This window comes from Lithobates pipiens, unplaced genomic scaffold (assembly GCF_037356315.1).
Source record: "Lithobates pipiens isolate NorthernLeopardFrog02 unplaced genomic scaffold, aLitPip1_a1.2 Scaffold_8, whole genome shotgun sequence".
NCBI lineage: Eukaryota > Metazoa > Chordata > Amphibia > Anura > Ranidae > Lithobates > Lithobates pipiens.
Window position 1 is genome coordinate 654,626,748 of NW_027507903.1, and position 26,535 is coordinate 654,653,282.

General features: G+C 47.8%; 1 protein-coding gene across 1 annotated transcript in view; it reads left to right on the plus strand.

Annotated features, from left to right (window-relative positions):
- The first annotated feature begins 12,309 nt into the window (after nt 1-12,309).
- LOC143962472 (C-type lectin domain family 10 member A-like) overlaps nt 12,310-26,535 on the plus strand; it is a 67,012-nt gene continuing 52,786 nt past the window's right edge. Inside the window, exon 1 of the mRNA XM_077471746.1 lies at nt 12,310-12,343. Coding sequence (XP_077327872.1) covers nt 12,310-12,343 — 34 coding nt within the window. The remainder of the gene's footprint in view (nt 12,344-26,535) is intronic.

Sequence of the window (26,535 nt, forward strand, 5' to 3'; positions counted from 1 at the left end):
CGCCAAGGAAATTTACAAGGATCAAGTAAGTAAAATGGGGGGGGGGGGCAGTCACTGACAGAAGTGTTTTAAGGTGAAAAAACACGAGGGGTTACAACCCCTTTAAGCTTTGACAATGAAACTTGGAAGCTGATTGGATTCTATGCAGAACTGCACCTGATTTTTCACTCACCAGATTTAGTAAATCCCCCCCCCCCCATTGAGAGCGATCACAAGGTCTGGGGATCTGGTAAGTGGCTTTGTGGCTTTGTGTGTGGATTAGGTGGAAGAGAGAAGCCCCGTCACCATTTTTTATTGGACGGTATTTACATCACATGGTGTGGGAGCTCCTAATTCACCTATTGGATGACATTTTTTCACTTGGCTCATAGTATTATTTTAATTACATGAATGTTTAATAAATATTTATGATTTAAAGAGACAGCACAACTCTATCTTTTTCTTGAATATTATTTTTGATGAGGAGTAATGCACGATCATTTATTATAAACCAATCAGAGTGCAGAACCCGCTGAGATAACATATCATGTTCAGGAGCGGAAGACGCTTTTCTGCAGTAATATTATACAGAATATTGCAGAAATTCACACACTTCCCCTTTGTTTATTTTTGACATTTTTTTTTTTAAGTTTTGCAAAAATAACACGTGATGTCCCTAAATATTCCAGTAGCACTGTTTCCTGACGAGCCGGCGCTATGGTTTTTGAAAAGTTAAGTTGCCTGAAGCCACAGTTGGGCTTCGGGGTTATTTCTCTAAATTTCTGGTTTCAGTACCAGCCCAGCTTGGTTGCACTGGGTTCTCCTTGACTGCAGGTGTCGCTGTTACCGCCGGCAAGAGCAGAAACGCAGTCTAGCTGGGTGCATTGAATGCCACTGTTCTCTCAGAGCCAGCCCAGTGGGAGTGTTTTCCTGCTGTGCATTCTAAGGAACCGGTGCCACGTTGGAGGAGAGAATTTTGTTTTGTCTGTTTGGTTCTGGTGGTCCTCCTGACCCAGCCCCATGGCCCTCCTGGCCTGGGGTACGGAACTATGCATCCTGAGTCTCGAGGCCGGCAGACCCGAGGCAATGCAAATGAAGGGATGGACCCGAGTGAATCTCAGGGCCTATTGATGCAAGAATGGTGCAGGGCTGTCTCATCTAAAGGGAGAGGCCCAGTAACTGAGGAACCCCAGGGGAGGACTCTTTCAGGAGAAGGACGTGCGCAAGGCTGGCTTCTCTGGAGGAGCCTGGAGGCTTAGTTGAAGGACGCAACATTCATATGGTATCGCCGGATCGGCTGAGAGAACCTGGTACCGTATGTGAGTTCTTTAAATTCATCCACATCCCCCAGTAACGCTCAAGTGTATCTAACAAGTCTGTGGCCTAGACTTTACCAAGCATCCTACCGGCAGCTAGGCCTAGTGAGAGAGGTCTATCCGGGGGTTGTTGAATCCAGTGTGGAACCGCTTTATTCTCTGGATTCTCTGAATATCTTTACCCTGCAATTTAAGTGCCTGAACTCACCCCTAACCCTCTACCCTTTATTGAGAGATGTTGTTTTGTTCTAAATAAATAACCCAAAAGAGGATTCAGTGTCAGTTTCCACATTCTTTGTGCCGTCTATCACGGGAACCCCAAGACGGAGAAGCAAACATGTGAGGTAACGGTAAGCCCAAATAAAACCAGAAGCTCCTTCGGGGGTCAGTGCTACATTCCCATGAAATATTTTTAAGTCTGTTTAATTAGAGTAAAGAATTTTAGAAACACTTATAGCCAGCACTGACTGACATCACTAATGGGCACTGATTGCTGGCACTGATTGCTGGCACTGGTGGGCAATGCATACTTGCCAATAGGGATGAGCTTCGTGTTCGAGTCGAACATACGTTCGACTCGAACATCGGCTGTTCGCCCGTTCGGTGAATTCCGAACGTTATGGGCCGTTCGCGCCAAATTCGTGTGCCGCTCTCGGCCCACAATGCACTGCGATGGCGCAATGCATTGCTGGCTCATGATTGGCCAAGCATGCACTGTGACCCCGCATGCTTGGCCAATCACAGCGCCGGCAGCGAGGAGAGCCATGATTGGCCACAGGCAGGATGCCTGTGGCCAATCATAGCTCAGGCTGTGTAGTACACGCCCCACACTATATAAGGCCGCCAGCGCAGCGGCCTTGTGTAGTGTGTTGGCGTCTGAAGCAGTTAGTAGGTGTTCTGTGTACCTTCAACACAGTATACACCGATCGTTATCGGCCGATTTTTCGATCTTGCTCTTCTGTAGTGGTTGTTGTCTGCGTGCCCTGACCGCAGTATACACCGCTATATTCACCGCTATATAGCTAGCGATATATCTATCTTTTATAATAGAGCTTGCAGTCAGTGTTAGGAGCTTGTGCGTGCTGTCTGCGTGCTCTGTACCCAGTACACACCGCTATATCCACCTACATAGCTCTTCTCTATTTGAGCCATCTGCCATCTGCAGGAGTTATTGGAAGTTGTGTGTGCCTCCAGCACAGCACAGTACAGTATACATCTGTATTTACCCTTTATTGCTGGTGTTCTATAATAAAGGCATCTGCAGGAGTTAGTGGGTGTTGTGTGCCTCCAGCACAATATACACCTGTATCTACCCTTTATTGCTGTTCTCTAATAGAGCCATCTGCAGGGCTTAGTGGGTGTTGTGTGCCTCCAGTACAGTATACCCCTTTATCTACCCTTTATTGCTGGTGTTCTATAATAAAGGCATCTGCAGGAGTTAGTGGGTGTTGTGTGCCTCCAGCACAATATACTCTACCCAATTGCTGTTTTACCCAACTCCCTTCAGGCCATTACCATGTCTGGAAGGCCAGCAAGGAGAGGCAGACAGGCGCAAGCCGATAAAAGAGGGCAAGCAGGCTCTGTGTCTAGAGACAACAGTGCTGGCCGTGGACGCGGTGCATTGTCATCATCAGCACGTGGCCATGGGACACGCTTGTCCTTCTTTTCGGCAGCTGAACATGTTGAGCCGCAACATGCCAACGACTTGGTAGAGTGGATGACCAAGCCCTCTTCATCCTCCTCATCCTCTCTCACCCAGGCTCAGGGTACTAGCAAAGCAGCTGTCAACACATCCTCTTCCCTTGTCTCAATGTCATCATCAGTGACTCCTTCCCTAGACCCACCACGTCCTCCTGAGGAGTCTCCTGAACTCTTTGAGCTCAGTGTTGGGTACATGCTCCAGGAGGATGCCCACGTCCGATTATAGCAGGCAAATGTCCCTGCCCCAGCTGCTGGACCGGCAAAAGAAGTTCACTCCCAGCCATCCACATGCCCAGTGGTTGAATGCTAGCTTGGCTAAATTACTAGCACTTCAACTGCTACCTTTTCAGTTGGTAGACTCGGCCCCCTTCCGTGAGTTTGTACAATGTGCGGTTCCTCAGTGGCAGGTCCCCAAATGCCAGTTTTTCTCACGGAAGGCGATTCCGGCTCTCTACCGGCATGTGGAAGGCAATGTCCTTGCCTCGCTGGACAGGGCGGTCAGCGGTAAGGTGCATATTACCGCTGACTCATGGTCCAGCAGGCATGGACAGGGACATTACCTGTCTTTCACGGCCCATTGGGTCACTCTTCTGGCAGCTGGGAAGGATGCAGGACAAGGTGCAGTAGTGTTGGAGGTTGTTCAGCCACCATGCCTCCAAAATGCTACTATTGGTTGTGACACACCTCTCTCCTCCACCCCCTCCTCTTCTTCTTCCTCCATGGCCTCTTCCAGTGCTCTGTCCTCAGAACCAGCAGTGCTCCGTAGGCGTTCCAGGGGCTACGCAAGTACGCAGGCAAAACGATGCCATGCCGTGCTTGCGCTGGTTTGTTTGGGGGACAGGAGCCACACTGGGGTTGATGTTTTGTCAGCTCTGCAGGGGCAGGCCGAGAGGTGGTTGATGCCACGCCAGCTTGAGCCCGGAATAATGGTTTGCGACAATGGCACCAACCTCCTCTCCGCCCTCTGACAGGGACAACTGACCCATGTGCCCTGTGTAGCTCACGTCCTTAACCTGGTGGTGCAGTGGTTCTTGGGCAGGTACCCGGGCTTACAGGATGTCCTGAAGCAGGCCAGGAAAGTCTGTGTGCATTTCCGCCGATCATTTAATGCCTGTGCTCGGCTGGCTGAGCTCCAAAAGGAGTTGAACCTGCCCAAGAACCGCCTTATATGGGACATGCCCACCAGGTGGAACTCAACGTTGGCCATGCTGCAGCGGCTGCACACGCAGCAGAGGGCCATCCATGAGTACCTGTGTGACTGCGGCACCAGGACAGGGTCAGGGGAGCTCGTTTTTTTCTCACCACGCCAGTGGGGCATGATCAGGGATGCATGCACTGTCCTGTCACCGTTTGAGGAGGCCACAAGGATGGTGAGCAGTGACAGTGCATGCATCAGTGACACTGTACCTCTTGTCCACCTGTTGGAGCATACGCTGCTTGGAATAATGGACAGGGCACTTGAGGCAGAACAGAGGCAGGAAGAGGAGGACTTCCTTGCCTCTCAAGGCCCCCTTTATCCAGACAGTATTCCTGCTGTGCCACCCATCACACAGGAAGAGGATGAGGAGGAGGAAGAGGAGGAGGAGGATGATTGTGTCAGCATGGAGGTGGAGGCTTGCACTCAGCATCAGCAGCAGTCTTGTAGGGATGATTTACAGTCCAAAGAAACCCGTGGACTTGTATGTGGCTGGGAGGAGGTAGCTGCGGATCATGTTGTCCTTAGTGACCCAGAGGACTCCGGACCGAATGCCTCAGCTAACCTACGCTGCATGGCATGGCCTCCCTGATCCTGCAAAGCCTGCGGAAGGATCCTCGTATTCTTCGGATCAAGGAGAGGGACCATTACTGGCTGGCCACTCTCCTTGATCCATGGTACAAGGGTAAGGTTGCAGACCTTATCTTGCCATCGCAGAGGGAGCAGAGGATGAGACATCTCCGGAAGGCCTTCCAGAAAGGTCTGTGCAACACGTTCCCAGAGACTGGGAGGTTACAAACTTCTGGTCCTGGACAACGTGTTGCTCAGGCATCGGTCAGAAGGAGCGGTGGAGAAGGTGGCCGCCTGACTGATGCTTTCAGACATATTTTTAGTCCACAGCCCCAAGGTATGATCGGTTCCAGCAACCATCGCCAGCGTCTGATTTACATGGTGCAGAAATACCTAGGGGCAAGGTCAGACTTGGACACCTTTCCCACCGAAAATCCTCTGGCTTACTGGGTCTTGAGGATGGATCACTGGCCAGAGCTTGCACAGTATGCAATTGAGCTACTGGCCTGTCCTGCATCCAGCGTTCTTTCGGAACGCACCTTCAGTGCTGCTGGTGGCTTTGTTACCGATCACAGGGTGCGCCTGTCCACCGAATCAGTTGATCGACTGACCTTCATCAAGATGAATCAGTCTTGGATCACCCACAGCTACCAAGCACCTGAAGCTGATGTAACCGAATAATTTTTTTTGAAATATCACATCCCTTCAAGACTGCCTATGCTGATGCTGAGTGACTGTCCTGTTATGTTCATTGTCTATCCTCTTCCTCCTCCGCTGATATGTTGGAAGAACATTTCTGGTTCTGGGTTATGCCATCAGCCCAATTTTTCTGCCCCTGTTTAACAGGGGCGTTTAATTACAATTTTTGATGCAATGCTTTGCAGCAGGGCTAATTCCTGCAATAAAACTAGAGTATATGGGAGAGGTTGCAGTGTCGTGGCACCAGCACCAGTGCCTAAGGCCCAATTTTTCTGCCCCTGTTTAACAGGGACATGCAATTACAATTCTTGATATAATATTTCACAGATGGGCCCGTTCCTGTGCCCACCCAGAGTAACTGTGAGGACTTATAGTGTTGTGGCACCAGCCCCACAACCACCAAAGGTCAATTTTTCTATCACTGTTCAACAATGGCATGTAATTACAATTCTTGATATAATCGTTCACAGCAGGGCGCTCCAGCGCCCACCAAGAGTCACTTTGAGGGCTTACAATGTTGTGGCAGGCCCCTACTTTCAAACATCCAACTTACAAACATCTCCTACTTGCAAACGGAAGGAGACAACAGCAAGTGAGATGAAAAAAGATGGACGACAAAGCAAATTATACAGGGGTGATAACCCTTCCCTATGTTTTCCAAAAAGCTTAAAAATAGTTTTTTTCACTGGAGCTACACTTTAAAAATGTACCAGTTGAAAATTACAAACAGATTCAACTTAACACAACAAACCTACACAGTCCCTGTCTTGTTTGCACCGCCTGTATACTGCTGTTCTGAGTATATAGGGCCTGGGGGCCACAAGCATTTCCTTTTTTTAATATGGGTACGGGGTTCCCCTTAATATGCGTACAAGACTCAAAGGGGCTGGTAATGGGCAGGGAGGGCTACCCATGCCATTTTTCTCAATGATTTTCAACCATATTGCAGGAACCAGATATAACATTAAAACCGCAAGCAGTTTTAAATTATGTCATTTTGTGCAGGGACTGTTCTAAACACGGGAAACACGTGGCACTTCACAGGCATACTATGGACACCCCCAGGCGCCATATTTAAAGGAATATTTCACTTTTTTTTTTTTTTCACTTTAATCGTCATTAAAATCAGTGCTCTAGCACTTTCAATTTCAAACGTTCGAGTCCCATAGACTTCAATGGGGTTCTAAAGCTCGTACGAATTTGGGGTCCGTTCGAAAGTTCTGGTGCGAACCGAACCGGGGGGGTGTTCGGCTCATCCCTACTTGCCAACAATCCCGATTTTTCCTGGACAATCCCAATTTTGGGACCTTTGTCCCGATCGGAGGTCGTCCCAATTAATTTCCCGAGATTTTGCCTTTGTTCCAGGAAAAAAGATGGCCGCCACCGCTGTCACAAGGATTATTTTCCCTTGTGTTCAGTGGAGAGGGGAGGGGCAGCCAATCAGCTTTTCCCCTCTCCACTAAACACACACACAAGAAAGCCGGGCACTGCCAGGAACTGTAGCTGCCGTGCTGCTGGGGGACACAGATAACTCTGTAAGGAGGGCTCCGCTGCTGCTGCCAGGGACACTGAAGTAAGGTGGGCTCTGTTGCTTGGGGACACAGATCTGTAAGGAGGGCTCCGCTGCAGGGGGACACCAGATGTAAAGGAGGGCTCCACTGCTAGGGACACCAGATGTAAAGGAGGGCTCTGCTGCCGAGAACACCAGATGTAAAGGAGTGCTCCACTTCTGGGACACCAAATTTAAGATTGAATATTTGTTTATTGTTACAGTTCAGGTAACAGTTTAATACAATAAGAATTGAGAGGGGAAGGGGGGTACAGAATAAAGAAAGTTGGGGAGGGGGAAGGGGTAGGGAGTGCATTGCATACAAAACAACTTACAGGCATCTGCAGAATTCACTCATCAAGTCATACAGTGAAACCCATACAAGAAGGAAATCATCATAAAACCTCCCCCGTGGTTTCGTCTATACAAGGACCCTGTTTGGGAGGTCCATGCAGTCCTGTGAGCCAAAAATGGCAGCCTATGTGGCATGGGACGGGTCAGCTGTTTGCGTGACCTCTTGGGTCACCTGGGTAGGGGGGGCAGGGTGTAGGTAGGGGGGACTCAACAAGAAAAGTCTCTTGGTTTGTCCCCCTGGGGGCTGGGACACCAAATTTAAAGGATGGCTCCGCTGCTGGGGACACCAGATGTAAAGGAGGGCTCTGCTGCCCGGGACACCAGCGGTAAAGGAGGGCTCTGCTCCTGGCGACACCAGATGTAAAGGAGGGCTCTGCTGCCAGGGAAACAGATCTGCAAGGAGGGCCTCTGCTTCTGGGGGCACCTGATGTAAGGACGGACTCTGCTGGGGGCACCTGATGGCATCTGGTGGCAGGCGACGTGGCAGGTTGACACCCTCAGTGGTCCCACTGATTCTGGATTATGGTGAGTTGAATGATTTCATTCTATATTACAATGTAATAATAGTAGAAATGAGCTTCAATCAGCCTGACACCATAACAACCATGGCGCTGGGATGATTGAAGCACCAACACCAGGTGTTTGGAGTGTCTTTATCTGCTTATTTGTTAAACTCTGGAATTCACATTTCTATTGTGGTTTAGGATCTGGGCCTGCTGTCCCTCCATCCCTCTTTCCTTCTTTCTCTCTCCCTCCCTCCCTATTTTGCCCTTTCTTTCTCCTTCTCTCATCCATTTCAGACTCTAACCACACCCATTTGGACCCTGCCCATATGAGCCACCCCCACTACTTTATGTAAACTACGCCCATTTTTGCTATGCCACACCTACAAACACATTCCCCACCCCCTATTTATAATAAGACTCCTCCAACAGCCAAATAAGTGTTCCTATACATTTTTTTTTTACAATGTTGGCAACTATGGCAATTGTGGGCACTGATTGCTGGCAATGATTGATGACACTGGTGGTGCTATAATGTAACCAGGGCCCAATTACACGTTTTATTGTCCCCTGGGAGGAGATGCCGCTGATCGGCACACCCTGTCAGTGTGAGGCGAGGAGCGCCAATTACCGACATCTCCGTGTTTACATGTGACCGGCTGTGATTGGACACAGCCAATCACATGGATAAAGAGCTGCGGATGTGTTTTTTTTACAGAGATGGGGGTCACACCGTGTCCTAGCTAAACAGCGCAAACTTGATCGCCATGTTGAACGCCCCCCACAGGTGTGTGAGAGCGGCAGTTCTGGGATGACGTCATATAAATCTGATACGACCATTTGAAGTGAAATGATGTACCTGGTATGCAATTTGGTGGCAAGTGGTTAAAAAATAAATCCTATTTTTTTTTTTTACAACCAGAGCAGAGCACTGTACTACTCTAGGAAAGTGATCACGTATTATTATTATTATTATTATTTACACTATGATTGCATTTTTATGACTGGCATCCACTCATGTGCCATTATGTGCAATTGCGATTGACCAGCTGTCAGATGGCACAGCTGGGTTGTGATTTGCCCTGACACTACTGTGGGTGGTGATGTCAAGGGGGCAGAGGACACTAAAGTGGGGGGGGGGTGATGTAATGGACACTGAATTGGTAGGGTACAGAACACTACTGTGGGGGGCAGAGGACACTACGGTGGGGGGTGTTTTAAAGAGGGGCAGAGAACACTACTGTGGAGGCGATGGGTGATGTGAAGGGGGGCAGAGAACACTACTGTGGGGGGCAGAGGACACTAAAGTGGGGGGGTGATGTGAAGGGGGCAGAGGACACTACTGTGGGGGGTGATGTGAAGGGGGGAAGAGGACATTACAGTGGGAGGTAATGTGAAGGGGGGCAGAGGACACTACTGTGGGTGGTGATGTGAAGGGGGGCAGAGGACGCTACTGTGTATGGTGATGTGAAGGGGGGCAGAGTACACTACTGTGTGTGGTGATGTGAAGGGGGGCAGAGGACACTACTGTGTGTGGTGATGTGAAGGGGGGCAGAGTACACTACTGTGTGTGGTGATGTAAAGGGGGGCAGAGGACACTACTGTGTGTGGTGATGTGAAGGGGGCAGAGGACACTACAGTGGGAGGTAATGCAAAGGGGGGCAGAGGTCACTACTGTGGGGAGTGATGTGAAGGGGGCAGAGGACACTACAGTGGAGGGTGAGGTGAAGGGGGAAGAGGACACTACTGTGGGTGGTGATGTGAAGGGGGCAGAGGACACTACTGTGGGTGGTGATGTGAAGGGGGCAGAGGACACTACAGTGGGGGGTAATGCAAAGGGGGGCAGAGGACACTACTGTGGGGAGTGATGTAAAGGGGGCAGAGGACACTACAGTGGGAGGTAATGCAAAGGGGGGCAGAGGACACTACTGTGGGGGGTGATGTGAGGAGGGGCAGAGGACACTTCTTTGGGGGATTATGTGAAGGGGGCAGAGGATACTACTGTGGGGGGTGATGTGAAGGGGGACAGAGGACACTACTTTGGGGATGATGTGAAAGGGGGCAGAGGACACTACTGTGGGGGGTGATGTGAAGGGGGACAGAGGACACTACTTTGGGGGATGATGTGAAAGGGGGCAGAGCACACTAATGTGGGGGTGATGTGAAGGGGGCAGAGGACACTAAAGTGGGAGGTAATGCGAAGGGGGGCAGAGGACACTAAAGTGGGCAGTGTTGTGAAGGGGGCAGAGAACACTCCTGTGGGCGGTGATGTGAAGGGGGGCATAGGATGCATTAAGGTGAAAATCACAAGGGTTTGCAACCCCTTTAAATTCCCCATCCCAGCTAAAATCTATGCCCACAGCTCAAATCCTCTCTGCCCATATGCCCCCTAGAAAAAATCTACCCCTCAAATTTTCCCTCTGAGCACAACTCCCCCCTCCCACTCCAAGTACCCCCCCTCACAGCACAAGTTCCCCTTCTCCAATCCCCAATCCTAGCACAAATCCTGCCCAATTTCCCCTCCTAGGACAAATCCCTTCCCCCCTATATCAATATTTTTTATCACAAATCCCCCCTCCTCCCAGGACAAATCCCCCACCCCAACAAAAATCTTTGCCCCAGCTGAAATCCTCCCTGCCCATATGCCCCCAGTAGAAATCCCCCCCCCCACCCCCTCACCAAAAAAATGTACATTTTACATCCTAGCAAAAATCCTTTTCCCCTCTGAGCACAAATCCTCCCCCCCAAAAGCACAAGTTTGCCTTCTCCAATCCCCAATCATCCGAGCACAAATCTACCCCAATTTCCCCCCTAGGACAAATCCCCTCCCCTCCTCTACTATATCACCTTTTCTAGCACAAACCTCACCCTCCCCATCCCCCATCAGAGCACAAATCCCTACCCCAATTTCTCTTACTAAGACAAATCCCCCCCCCCCCCACCATATTACCTTCTCTAGCACAAGCCCCCACTCCCAGCACAAGTTTCCCTTCTCCAATCCCCCAACATCCTAGCACAAATCCACCCCAATTTCCCCTCCTAGCACTACCCCCCCCCCCGCGTGCCATATCCCCTTTTGTACCACAAACCCCCCCTCTCAGCACAAGTTCCCTTTCTCTCATCCCCATCCTAGCACAAATCCCCTCCCCTCCTCCAATCCCCCACCCCCTCCCATCCACACTCCAATTTCTCCTCCTAGGAGAAATCCCCCCCCCCCCTCTACCATATCACCTTTTCTAGCACAAATTACCCCCCCCCCCCCCCACCTCAAATCCCCACAAATTTTCCCTCCTAGAACAAGTCTTACCCCCTGCCCCCTCCTAAAACAGATCCCATCCAGTCTCCTCATGGTGCCCCCCACCTCACATGATGCCACAGTGCCCAGGGCAGCTTCCCCTCCTGCCCACCCCTTGTCCCGCCCTGAATGTAATTGATCATGCCTCTAACTTCAGCTTGTTCAATTAAAGTGATTGTAAGGCTTCTTGTTTTATTTTTTAAAATTACAAACATGTCATACTTATCTCCACTGTGCAGCTTGTTTTGCACAGAGAGGCCCCTGATCCTCCTCTAATGGGGTCCCTCCAGTGGCTCTCGCTGCCCCTCCTCACATCAGATAACCCCCTAGGAGAAGCGCTCTCCCAGTGGGGGGGATTACCTTGCGGTCGCGCTCCCAAGTACATCATTTGGCATCCATAGACACGAATGCCGGACTCGGCTCCGCCCCCCGCGGTGCCCGTGTCATTGGATTTGATTGACAGCAGCGGGAGCCAATGGCTGCACTGCTATCAATCTATCCAATCAGGAGCCGAGAACCCCAAGCAGGGAGGGAGAGCGAATACCCGCCCAGGAAATTTACGGGGCTCAGGTAAGTAAAACAGGGGCGGGGGGGGGGGGGGGTCACTGCCATAAGTTTTTTAAGGTGAAAAAACACGACGGGGTTACAACCCCTTTAAGCTTTGACAATAAAACATGGAAGCTGATTGGTTTCTATGCAGAACTGCACCTAATTTTTCACTCTCCAGATTTAGTAAATCCCCCCCCATTGAGAGCGATCACAAGGTCCGGGGATCTGGTAAGGGGCTTTGTGTGTGGATTAGGTGGAAGAAAGAAGCCCCGGCACCATTTTTTATTGGGCGGTATTTACATCACACGGTGTGGGAGCTCCTAATTCATCTATTGGATGACATTTTTTCATTTTTCAGAGTGCAGAACCCGCTGAGATAACAGGAGCGGAAGACGTTTTTCTGCAGTAATGTTATACAGAATATTGCAGGAATTCACACACTTCCCCTTTGTTTATTTTTGGCATTTTTTTTTAAGTCTGTGAAATAAAAAAATAAATAAAAAAGTAAAAGCAGGGCAACACCTTCTTTTAAGAAGGTTATAAAAATAACAACATATGTTGAAGACGCAGATCGGAATCGGGTTTGACCGCATCGTACAATGAGAGGAGCTGAGAAACTGGAGATGGAAACAGGTAGGTGGTAGATGTGATCATTGATTAATATTGAGGGGGGGAGGGGGGAGAGATCAGATAAAAATAACACGTAATATCCTTAAATATTCCCACAAAATATTTTAGTTAAGTCTGTTTAATTAGAGTAAAGAATTTTAGAACACTAATGGGCACTGATTGGTGCCACTTGTGGGTACTGGGGGGCACTGATTGCTGGCACTGATTAATGACACTGGTGGCGCTATAATGTAATCAGTGCCCTGATTGCATGTTTTATCATCCCCTGGGAGGAGATGCCGCTAATCGGCTCTCCTTGCCACACTCTATATCAGTGTGAGGCAAGGAGTGCCGATTGGGGCTTGATGTGAAGGAGGCTGGGGACACTACTGTGGGCGGTGTGGTGAAGGAGGACTGTGGACACTACTGTGGGTGGTGGTGTGAAGGGGAACAGAGGACACTAAAGTGGGGGGGGGGGGTGATGTGATGGACACTGCATTGGGAGGGTACAGAACACTACTATGGGGGGCAGGGGACACTACAGTGGGAGGTAATGTGAAGTGGGGCAGAGGACACTACTTTGAGGGTTGATGTGAAGGGGGGCAGAGGACACTACTGTGGGAGGGTGATGTGAAGATGGGCAGAGGACCCTACTTTGGGGGCTAATGTGAAGGGGGGCAGAGGACACTACTTTGGGGGTTAATGTGAAGGGGGGCAGAGGACACTACTTTGGGGGTTGATGTAAAGGGGGGCAGAGCAGGGCTCGAGTGCTGCGGGAACGCATGGGAACGGCGTTCCCGTACTATTTCCACAGCGGGAACGCCGTTCCCATTAGCTATCTGAGCCGGGCCGGCTGAGGCTATGCAGCGCGTAGTCCGCGCCGCTCCTCAGCCGCCGAGTGACTGTGCGTGCCCACGCCGAAGTCATGTGACCGGTTGCTAGATGCGGAGCGGCCCCTGCCTAGCAACCGGTCACATGACTTCGGCGTGGGCACGCACAGGCACGAGACCGTCAGTGTGACACACGCGCGCCGGACTGTCCTCCCGCTCCCCTCTACCCAGTGCCTCCTGTGGAAACAGCCGCTGCACTTTGAGTTTACTTAGTTCTTCTCCCCCCAGAACAGAAGGGAAGAGAATACCAGGAGGTCAGTCACTAGTAGTGTGTAAGTAAGTTGCATTCTGCAATACCCTGCCAAATTGCCAATACTCATCCATACTGCCAATACTCATCAATACTCTGCAATACCCTGCCAATACTCATCAATACTCTGCAATACCCCGCCAATACTCATCAATACTCTGCAATACCCCGCCAATACTCTGCAATACCCCGCCAATACTCATCAATACTCTGCAATACCCCGCCAATACTCTGCAATACCCCGCCAATACTCTGCAATACCCGCCAATACTCTGCAATACATACCCTGCCAATACTCTGCAGTACCCTATCAATACTCTGCAATACCCTATCAATACTCTGCAATACCCTGCCAATACTCTGCAATACCCTATCAATACTCTGCAATACCCTGCCAATACTCTGCAATACCCTATCAATACTCTGCAATACCCTATCAGTATCAATAATCTGCAATACCCTGCCAATACTCTGCAATACCCTATCAATACTCTACACTACCCTATCAATACTCTGCACTACCCCGCCAATACTCTGCAATACCCCACCAATACTCTGCAATACCCTGCCAATAATCTGCAATACATACCCTGCCAATACTCTGCAATACCCTGCCAATACTCTTCAATACCCCGCCAATACTCTGCAATACCCTGCCAATACTCTGCAATACCCTGCCAATACATACCCTGCCAATACTCTGCAATACCCCGCCAATACTCTGCAATACCCCGCCAATACTCTGCAATACATACCCTGCCAATACTCTGCAATACCCTGCCAATACTCTGCAGTACCCTATCAATACTCTGCAATACTCTGCAATACCCTGCCAATACTCTGCAATACCCTGCCAATACATACCCTGCCAATACTCTGCAATACCCTGCCAATACTCTTCAATACTCTGCCAATACTCTTCAATATCCTGCCAATACTCTGCAATACATACCCTGCCAATACTCTGCAATACCCTATCAATACTCTGCAATACTGTGCCAATACTCTGCAATACCCTGCCAATACTCTGCCAATAAATACCCTGCCAATACTCTGCAATACCCTGTCAATACTCTTCAATACTCTGCCAATACTCTGCCAATACTCTTCAATATCCTGCCAATACTCTTCAATATCCTGCCAATACTCTGCAATACATACCCTGCCAATACTCTGCAACACCCTGCCAATACTCTGCAATACCCTATCAATACTCTGCAATACTCTGCAATACCCTGCCAATACTCTGCCAATAAATACCCTGCCAATACTCTGCAATACCCTATCAATACTCTGCGATACCCTATCAATACTCTGCGATACCCTATCAATACTCTGCAATACCCTGCCAATACTTATCAATACTCTGCAATACCCTGCCAATACTCATCAATACTCTGCAATACCCTATCAGTATCAATACTCTGCAATACTCTGCGAATACTCTGCAATACCCTATCAATACTCTGAAATACCCTATCAATACTCTGCAATACCCTGCCAATACTCTGCAATACCCTATCAATACTCTGCGATACCCTATCAATACTCTGTGATACCCTGCCAATACTCTGCAATACCCTATCAGTATCAATACTCTGCAATACCCTGCCAATACTCTGCAATACCCTGCCAATACTCTGCAATACCCTATCAATACTCTGCAATACCCTATCAATACTCTGCAATACCCTGCCAATACTCTGCAATACCCTATCAATACTCTGCAATACCCTGCCAATAGTCTGCAATACCCTGCCAATACTCTGCAATACCCTATCAATACTCTGCAATACCCTATCAATACTCTACAATACATACCCTATCAATACTCTGCAATACATACCCTGCCAATACTCTGCAATAAATACCCTATTAATACTCTTCAATACCCTGCCAATACTCTGCAATACCCTGCCAATAGTCTGCAATACCCTGCCAATACTCTGCAATACCCTATCAATACTCTACAATACATACCCTATCAATACTCTGCAATACATACCCTGCCAATACTCTGCAATACCCTATCAATACTCTGCAATACCCTGCCAATACATACCCTGCCAATACTCTGCCAATACTCTACAATACATACCCTGCCAATACTCTGCAATAACCTGCCAATACTCTGCAATAACCTATCAATACTCTGCAACCTGTGCCAATACTCTGCAATACCCTGCCAATACTCTGCAATACCCTATCAATACTCTGCAATACCCTGCCAATACATACCCTGCCAATAGTCTGCAATACCCTGCCAATACTCTGCAATACCCTATCGATACTCTACAATACATACCCTATCAATACTCTGCAATACCCTGCCAATACTCTGCAATACATACCCTACCAATACTCTGCAATACCCTATCAATACTCTGCAATACCCTGCCAATACATACCCTGCCGATGCTCTGCAATACTCTGCCAATACTCTTCAATACATACCCTGCCAATACTCTGCAATACCCTATCAATACTCTGCAATACCCTGCCAATACTCTTCAATACTCTGCCAATACTTATTCCTTTTGTGGGATATTTTCTAATGGGCTGTGTAACAGAATTTGGAACAGGGTGTATTTGTGGTAGAAATTCCCTGCGAGGGAAAGATCATCACCCATTGTGTTGATTGTTTTGTTTGACACGTTATTTTGTTTTTGTAAACTGGCACTTTACAATAAATGTTGTACTGTATTTTCTGTGAAGTATATATGCATATGAGCGTACCTTTTTTTTTTTTTTTTGGTGGGGGAATGGATCTTGGGTGGGAGTTCCCACACTTTTTTTCCCAGGACTTGACCCCTGGGGCAGAGGACAATAAAGCGTGGGGGGGGGGGGGTTATGCGATGGACACTGCATTGGGAGGGTACAAATCACTACTATGGGGGGCAGAGGACACTACAGTGGGAGGTAATGTGAAGTGGGGCAGAGGACACTAATTTGGGGGTTGATGTGAAGGGGGGCAGAGGACACTACTGTGGGAGGGTGGGCAGAGAAGATGGGCAGAGGACACTACTGTGGGAGGGTGATGTAAAGGTGGGCAGAGGACACTACTTTGGGGGTTGATGTGAAGGGGGGCAGAGGACACTACTTTGGGGGTTGATGTGAAGGGGGGCAGAGGACACTACTGTGGGAGGGTGATGTGAAGATGGGCAGAGGACACTACTTTGGGGGTTAATGTGAAGGGGGCAGAGGACACTACTTTGGGGATTGATGTGAAGGGGGGCAGAGGGCACTACTGTGGGTGGGTGGGCAGAGAAGATGGGCAGAGGACACTACTGTGGGAGGGTGATGTAAAGGTGGGCAGAGGACACTACTTTGGGGGTTGATGTGAAGGGGGGCAGAGGACACTACTTTGGGGGTTGATGTGAAGGGGGGCAGAGGACACTACTGTGGGAAGGTGATGTGAAGATGGGCAGAGGACACTACTTTGGGGGTTAATGTGAAAGGGGGCAGAGGACACTACTTTGGGGGTTAATGTGAAGGGGGCAGAGGACACTACTTTGGGGGTTAATGTGAAGGGGGCAGAGGACACTACTTTGGTGGTTAATGTGAAGGGGGCAGAGGACACTACTTTGGGGACTGATGTGAAGGGGGGCAGAGGACACTACTGTGGGAGGGTGATATGAAGATGGGCAGAGGACACTGCGTTCGGAAGGTACAGAAAGCTACATATATGAATTTCTATTGGGAGCTTGATATTTTCTTGTTTTAGGGCGCCGCCTAGTACACCCTGGGGATCTTTGCTTTTCTCCATCTCGTTCAGGTAGATCTCAACCTCCAAAAGGTAAAAGGTTGCCTACCCCCCCTTTACACAGTTTGTTTCATATGTTTTTTTTTAATAAAGATTTGATAGAAAGTATATTTTATTGTGGTGGGCATTACCTGTATACTTTTGATTGGTGGCTGATGGTCTCGCCCTGTGAGACAATGTCTGAAGTACCTCACCAGTATTATAAGTATTAATAACCCAGCCCCCTCACTAATTAGAGGTGGAGCTAGAGGGTAGAGCTTTGATGCTTAGACGGTATAAAAGAACATATGGGGTGCAGCAGACATTCAGTTCTGAAGAAGAGGGGGCACCCTTGAAACACATAAACATCTGTAGGTCTCCGTGACACCTTCCCTGTCCATCTGGAGGAGTGTGTGATTTATTCTTGAGATCTGTGATGAACCTTTTGTGAATAACCGTTTGTGATTATATTACCTACTTTTAATATGGAAATAAATGTCGTCTTGGTTAATGCAGAAGGCTGGTGCGCCCTCTTGTGTTTTTTTGCATGTAGTGCCTATAGATACTCCAGCCTGGTGGAGACCAGAGGACTGAGACCATGTACTTGAGATGCCTCAAATTCAGAGGGTCTTACCACAGCATTAGTGCCATACTTGAGCGCAGAAGATGTGTCATTATTAGCATTGCAAACTTATATATGTAGCACTGACCCCCGAAGGAGCTAGTCGTTTGATTGGGCTTACCGTCACCTTCTTCTCCTCGATTTGCATCTAGGGGTTCCCGTGGTAGATGACCCAGTAAACTCAGAGACTGACGACAGATCCGCATAAAGGGATTTTTGTTTGCAAAACGTCGACAACGAACAGTTTCTTAAAACAGGATCAGAGGGTTAGGAAGAAAGTTCAGGTACTCTTAGCCAATGTACACACGGTCAGAGATTTCGACAACCAAATCCGTCGGATTTTGTCCGTCGGATCTTGTCCGAAACTGTTGCATACACACGGTCGGACTAAGTTGTCGAAAAATCCAATCTTTCAGAACGTGATGACGTGATTTCGTTACGATGGGACTACATTCAGGCTAGTAGCCAATAGCTTTGATGTAGGAATTTGATCTGAGCATGCGTGGCACTTTGTCCGTTCAAAATTCTCTACACATGATCGGAGTATGTCCGATCGAACCAGTTGGTCGGAAAATATTTCCAACAAGTTGGAAAATTGGGTCCAACAAACCGGTCCGATAGGACACATTCCGTCGGAAAATTGGGTCCAACAAACCGGTCCGATAGGACACATTCCGTCGGAATCTCCGACCGTGTGTACAAGGGCTAAGAGTCAAAGTCAATAATGAAGGACTTGCTTACTTTGACTAAATCCAGAGAATAGCCATTCACAAATGGATGATCACTCAAGTTGGACAGCCCTTCTCTTACAAGGCCCAGCAACCAACAAGGTACTTTACTCAGGAACAAGTCTCTGCCACAGACATTGTTGTAGAACATACAGGAATACGTCCCTGCCACAGACGGTGTTGTAGACTTCAGGAAACTAACACTTATGGAACACTCGTGTGATACTTGGATCTTTCAGCCAGCTTGGCAATACCCATGAGACCGGATTCACTTAGGTACTTCAGCCCCTCCATGCTGTTGCTAAGAAACCAACCGTACGTGGCCTTCTTCTGAAGAGTCCTCCCCTGGATGGCTATGAAGTTACTGGGCCTCTCCAACTACCGGAGACGGCACCGGATGAATTCGGAATCCTTCTTTAGTTTCCTTGCCTAGCCAGCCCCGAGACAAAAAGTCAGGTGGATCCGCACCCCAGGCCATAGCCTTCCTGGGGGCTGGTCAGGAGGACCAGGACCATGGAGTTAGAACATACTTCTGGACCGGAACCCCCGAACCACGTGACATCCACAAGTACCCTATCCCAGAAAACACAGCAAGATACACTCCCTCTGGACGGGCTCCGTGAGAGAAAGTAACTTAAAGCACCCAGCCATACTGTGGTTCCATGCCTGCCAGAAGAGACAGTGCCCCTTGTGGCCAGGCTGAACATCCTATAGTCCAGTCAGACTGATGCTGAGGTCCAAATTTAGAACAATTGTACCCAAACCAAACTGCAGTTCAGGTGTAACCTTAACTTTCAAAAACATAGCGCGTGCTCTCCAGGAGCCAGCGCTACATATCCACTTACAGAACGGACCATTTTGCTGGTCAAAGACCAGACCACTTTTTGCAATTCGGCACTGCGTCGCTTTAACTGACAATTGCGCAGTCGTGCGACGTGGCTCCCAAACAAAATTGACATCCTTTTTTTCCCACAAATAGAGCTTTCTTTTGGTGGTATTTGATCTGCGGTTTTTATTTTTTGCGCTATAAACAAAAATAGAGCGCCAATTTTGAAAAAAACGCATTATTTTTTACTTTTTGTTATAATAAATATCCCCCAAAAATATAAAAAAAAACATTTCTTTCCCTCAGTTTAGGCCGATACGTAATCTTCTACATATTTTTGGTAAAAAAAATCGCAATAAGCGATTATTGATTGGTTTGCGCAAAAGTTATAGCATTTACAAAATAGGAATAGTTTTATAGCATTTTTATTAATAATTTTTTATTATTTTTTTTTTTACTAGTAATGGCGGCGATCAGCGATTTTTATTGTGACTGCGACATTGTGGAGGACCCATCGGACATTTTTGACACATTTTTGGGACCATTGTCATTTATACAGTAATCACTGATATATAAATGCAGTGATTCCTGTGTAAATGACACTGGCAGTGAAGGGGTTAACCAGGGGGTGGCAGTGTAGGGGTTAAGTGTTCCTAGGTGTGTGTTACTAACTGTGGGGGGGTTGGGCTTTCATTTAGTGTACACTGATCTCTGCTCCAATCACATGGAGCAGAGATCAGCGTCACTAGTTGCTAGGCAGAATGGAGAAATGCTGTTTACACGGCATTTCCTCCATTCAGCCGTCCCGTGAGACGATCGCGGGTATGCCCGCGGCGATCGAGTCCGCGGGTCCCGCGACCGGACTCACGGGGGTCCCGACCAGCGCGGGAGCGTGCCGCCGGCGGCGCGCTCCCGATGGCAGGGCGGCATTGAAGATTGGACGTACCTGTACGCCAATATGCCTGCCCGTGCCATTCTGTCAACGTACATCGGCGTGCGCTGGTCGGGAACCGGATATACAAAATGGAACGAGATTTTTTTTTTTCAATGTTTTTTTAAATGGAAAAATAATCATATTAAAAAAAATAGAAAAATAAAATGCAGTAAAAAAGAATTAGTGCCTCAAACATAGTCCCCGTTTTCTGGTCGGAGGTATGACATGGTTTGTGATAGTAAAATTAACTTTTAGTAATCTCTGCCTAAAATGTTTTATTTAATACTTATGAATTCTTCAAATGTGTAAATATAGATTGTTATGTGGGTTCACATACAGTATCATATTATGTATTATTGATTAAATAATAAGGTGGAACTCTCCAAGTCTCCATGAATAAATTGCTGGCATCAGAATATACAGTAGCAGTATCGTTCTTCAGAAAAGCTCCAATTAAATTTTTGTAGCGCCGGCTCCTGTGTTTTGTCATTTAACTATACCTGAAACCGCAGTTTGGTTTTGGGTTTAATTACTCATTTATTTTGACCTCAGTACCAGTCTGGCTGGACTGCATGGTGTTCTGCCTGACCATAGGTGGCGATGTGATCCCTGGCAGGGTTAAGAACGCAGTCTAGTTGGGTGCATTAAGGGTTTACTCTCTCTGCGAACCAGCCCAGTGGGTGTGTCACTCTTGCTGTGCATTCTGGGAGAGGGTACTTAAGGTGCTGACATCACGTGCTTCGGGTTTACTGTCCAGAAGTGCTTTCTGGCTGTTTGGTCCTGGTCCTCCTGACCAGCCTCCAGGACTCTCATGGCCTGGGGTGCGGATCCACCCGACTACAGGTCTCGGGGCTGGCTAGCCCGAGGCAAAGAAACTGAAAGAAGGATTCGGAGGTGGTCCGGTGCCGTCTCGGTTTGTGGAGAGGCCCAGCAACTGTGAAGGTATCCAGGGGAGGACTCTTCGGGAGAAGGCCACGCAAAAGGTTGGCTTCTCAATAAGTTGGACAAGTTGAAGGACCCCAAGTGAATCTAGTCTCATTGGGTATCGCTGGACCATACAAGGGTTCTCTAACTTGTCTACATCTTTCAGTTCTGTTTAAGTGTTTTGCATCAAGTCTGTGGCAGAGACTTTGAGCAAGTGTTCTACAACAAGTCTGTGGCAGGGACTGTATCTGATTGAAAAACCCTGTTGGCTGCTAGGCTTGGTGAGACAAGAACTATCCGATATGGGTGAGGATCCAGTTGTGAATGGCTATTCTCTGGATTTCCTAATGTGAGAGACTTTTCCTATTTGAATTAGCGCTAAGAGTACCTGGACTTTCCTACCTAAACCCTCTAACCCTATGTTGAGAGACTGTGTTCGTTAACTATTTTTGCAAATAAAAATCCCTTTAAGTGGATCTGGCGTCAGTCTCTACAGTTCTTGAGCCATGTAATTCGGGAGACCCCTAGACGCACACAAGGTCAAGAAGGTAACAGTAAGCCCAATTAAACCAGCCGCTACTTCGGGAGTCAGTGCTACATTTTATTTTTTTATTAGGTTTTCAACAGAGAGCACGTACAATAATTAGTTGGATAACAATCAATTACAACATGTATGCAAACCAAGGAAATTTGTATAGATGACTTACAATACAGAATAGGATTCACAAATAAGTAGTGAATCTATAATGAACAAGCGGCATGGATCACTCATCCGGGTATCAAGTGAAAAAGGAAAAGAAAGGAGAGGGGAAAGGCAGGTAGAGGTGGCTCTCTAATTGGGCAAATTGGGCCGCCTAAGGCCTCACACTCACAGGGGCCTCACTGCCGCCTGGTTTAACTAATTAGAGAACTGCCTCTTCTAGCAGTAGAGATACCCTGCCACCAGCACAGACTAGTCCTGAGTCTGCTCACTCTGCTACATGGAGAGATAACAGGCTTCGAGTGGGACCAAGTTTCCGGGTAATTGGAGCTCACATACAGCTCCGGATCACAGCCAGGAGAGCCGTTCAGCAGAGCCAGCTCTGACATTTCACCCCTCCTCCTGCTGCCCACGCAGCCAGACAGGAGAGGAGAGAGAGAGCTTCTGCTCCTCCTTCTCCAGCCCTCTTCTTCTGTGTCTGCCCCACCCACACTCCTCGGCGGTGTTCTCTGTTCAGCCTAATGCCGCATGCAGACGATCGGAATTTCCGACAACAAATGTTCGACGTGAGCTTGTTGACGGAAATTCCGACCGTGTGTATGCCCCATCGGACATTTGCCGTCGGAATTTCTGACAACAACTGTTTGAGAGCTGGTTATCAAATTATCCGACAACAAGACTTTTTGTCAGAAATTCCGAGCGTGTGTACACAATTCTGACGCACAAAAGTCCACACATGCTCAGACTCAAGCAGAAGAGCCACACTGGCTATTGAATGTAATTTTTCTCGTCTCGTCGTACGTCACCGTGTTCTTGACTTTCGGAATTTCCAACAATATTTGTGTGACCGTGTGTATGCAAGACAAGTTTGAGCCAACATCCGTCGGAAAAAAATCCACAGTTTGGTTGTCGGAATGTCAGAGCGTCTGTAAGCGGCATAAGAGAAGTTGATGTGTGGGCGGGAAGATTCAAGCTTAAGCCCAGCAAAACGGAAAGGAAAGATGGAATCTGATCCATCCATCCAGTCACTTCTGCCTCCCAGTGAGTACACATGTAGGGGTGCCCTTCCTTCTCTACTTCTTCCACCCCCCTCTCTTTCTTTCTATCCTTCTTTCTTTTTTCCTTCTTTCTCCCTCCACCCCCCTCTCTTTCTTTCTATCTGTCGTTCTTTTTTTCCTTCTTTCTCTCTCCACTCCCCTCTCTTTCTTTCTATCCTTCTTTCTCCCTCCACTTCCCTCCACTTCCCTCTCTTTCTATCCTTCCTTCTTCCCTTCTTTCTATCCTTCCTTCCTTCCTTCTTTCTATCCTTCCTTCTTTCCATCCTTCTTTCCTTCTTTCGAAAATTTCTCAAAATTTTTTTATTGAAAGACGTACATAACATAATGGTAAAGCATGGATGTACAGCGCAATCCAAGGGTATGACCACAATGTAGTTGGCATATATCAAAGGAAACAACCAGTGTAACCTGCAATAATCTAAAACCATACTTGAAATAAAGGCTTTGTGAGTGCTCTGAAGTACAAGTAAATAGTACTTGCAAATAGGGATGGGCGAACAGTTCGGCCCGGAGCATAAGCTTGTGCCGAACTTTAGTTGTTCGGGTGTTCTGCGAACACAGAACAATATGTGTTGTTCGGGGCAAATTCGAATCCGGAACACCATTAAAGTCTATGGGGCATTAACATGAAATATCAAAAGTGTTAATTTTAAAGGCTTATATGCAAGTTATTGTCATAAAAAGTGTTTGGGGACCTGGGTCCTGCCCCAGGGGACATGTATCAATGCATAAAAAAAGTTAAAAAAAATGGTCGTTTTTTTTTTCAGGAGCAGTGATTTTAATAATGCTTAAAGTGAAACAATAAAAGTGAAATATTCCTTTAAATTTCGTACCTGGGGGGTGTCTATAGTATGCCTGGAAAGGGGTGCATGTTTCCCGTGTTTAGAACAGTCTGACAGCAAAATGACATTTCTAAAGGAAAAAAGTAATATAAAAGTACAATAAATTGTTAGGTCTCGGCAATACACAAAAAAGTCATTGAAAAAAACGGCATGGGATTCCCCCACAGTCCATTACCAGGCCCTTTGGGTCTGGTATGAATATTAGGCCACCTTTGACCCCCTCTGACGCCCTGGGGAAGACATTGGGAAGTCCCTGTGCTTCAGGGGGGGCGGGGGTCACCTGGAAACATCAGGGTGTGGCCCCGCCCTCATTTATAAAAGAATTGTCAAATCAAAGACGCATCATACAGCGTGTGCCTCCCATGGACGCGGGTCGGTTGCTTTTTTTTTTTTTCTCTTTTTCAGTCTGTCGGCGGAGCAAGAAAAGAAAAAGACTTTGTGGGACATTTTTTTGTTTTTTAAGGACTTTTCCCAAGCCGTGTCATGTCATTTTTACCATTTTCACACTTTTTTTGTGAAATGGTAGGGGTACATTTGTACCCCATTACCATTTCACACATGGGGGAGACTGGGATCTGGGGGTCCCCTTGTTAAAGGGGCATTCCAGATTCCAATAAGCCCCCACCCCCAGACCCCCACAACCACCGGGCAAGGGTTGTGGGGATGAGGCACTTGTCCCCATCAACATGGGGACACAGTGCTTTGGGGGTCTACCCCAAAGGACCCTCCCCATGTTGAGGGCATGAGGCTGGTACAGTTCATGAGGGGATGTTGCTCTCTCATCGCTTCCTCTTTCCTGCGGTCTACCAGGATGTGTGCTTGGATAAGGGTCTGGTATGGAATTTGGGGGGACCACCACACAATTTTTTTTTTTTATTTTGGTTCAGGATTTCCCTTAATATTCATACCAGACCCAAAGGGGTCTGGTAATGGACTGTGCGGGAATCCCATGCCATTTTTTCATCAATTCATTATAGCCGCGAGTAGTTTAAAATGACTTTTTTCCTTTAGAAATATAATTTTGCTCTCGGACTGTTCTGAACACGGGAAACCTGCGCCACGTTACAGGTATACTATAGACACCCCCCAGGTACGAATTTTTTTTTCATTGATACATGTCCCCTGGGGCAGGACCCAGGTCCCCAAACACTTTTTATGACAATAACTTGCATATAAGCATAAAAAAATTAGCACTATTGATCATTCATGTTCGTGTCCCATTAACGGTGTTCAAACTAATTTTTTGCCTGTTTGCATGTTCTGCTTTTGAATTTGCCATGAACACCCCAAATTGTTCTCTAATCGGCAAACAGGTGAACACCCAAAGTTCGAGTTGAACTTACATTTGACTCGAACGTCGGGCTCATCCCTAGTGTCAGAGGGAGGTGCTGTATGGTAGATTGACTTAAATGCACGTTGCCATTGGGATGTAGTGAATTGGGTTCCAATGTCCTTTTCCCATGTACAAAAGGGGAAGAAGGACTTCTCAAACATCCTTTTTTCTATACAGGATTATAAAAAAAGAGATATCCCTTTTTTGTTGGGAGATAGGGACTTGAGGTATAGCCATGCTAGGGTTGGAATTTCCTTTGTTAGATGTGGCTGCTTAGCAAGACAGTGGCCAATTTTCAAGTATTGGAACAGGTCTGTGGGGTCCATTAACCGGCCTTGTTGCATCTGAGGGAAGGATTTAAATGTATCTCTATTATAAGAGGTCACTTATCTTTCTGTGGGGGACATCCAGCAATGCTGGAAGACATAAGCTGCGTATCATCCATTTTAGTGTTGTGGGTATTTTCAGTAAGGATGTGGGAGTCTGTTTCCACTGGGAGGTTATGAATTTCCACCAGGTAAGAGTGGTGGCTTTGAGTGTAAGTGGTAGCTGTTGTGGGATATTGCCTCTAGGGGCTGTACTATATAGCCATTTTTTTAACCACTTCCCACCCGGCCTATAGCAGAATGACGGCCGGCCGGTGGTTCAGTTATCCTGACTGGGAGTCATATGATGTGCTACAGGATAACAGCCATCGTGCGCCCATGGGGGACACGCATCGCGATGATCGGTAGTGCAGTGTGTCAATCTGACACACCGCTACACCGATCTCAGTAAAGGGCCTCCGACGGAGGCTCTTTACAACATGATCAGCCGTGTCCAATCACAGCTGATCACGATGTAAACAGGAAGAGCTGTTGATCGGCTTTTCCTCACTCATGTCTGACAGACGAGAGGAGAGCCGATCGGCGGCTCTCCTGACAGGGAGAGTCTACGCTGATTGTTTATCAGCGCAGCCCCCCCTCAGATGCCCATACTAGACCACCAGGGAAGCATGTGGATGGCCAGGTACATCCCCCATGGCCATCCACATGTGAAAAAATATGCCCAAAATATGGCAATCAGTGCCCACAAATGGGCACTGACTGGCACCTCTGTGGCACATTACAAAACAGGGATGCCCAGAAATGACACCCATCAGTGCCCACCTATCAGTGCCCATGTGTGCCACATATCAGTGCCACCCATAAGTACCCATCAGTTCCACCCATAAGTGCCCATCAGTGCCGCCTATGAGTGCCCATCGGTGCTGCCAATGAGTGCCCATCAGTGCCACCTATGAGTTGCGCAAAAAATAAAAATAGCAGTGGTGATCAAATACCACCAAAATAAAGCTCTATTTGTGGGAAAAAATGATAAAAAAATTG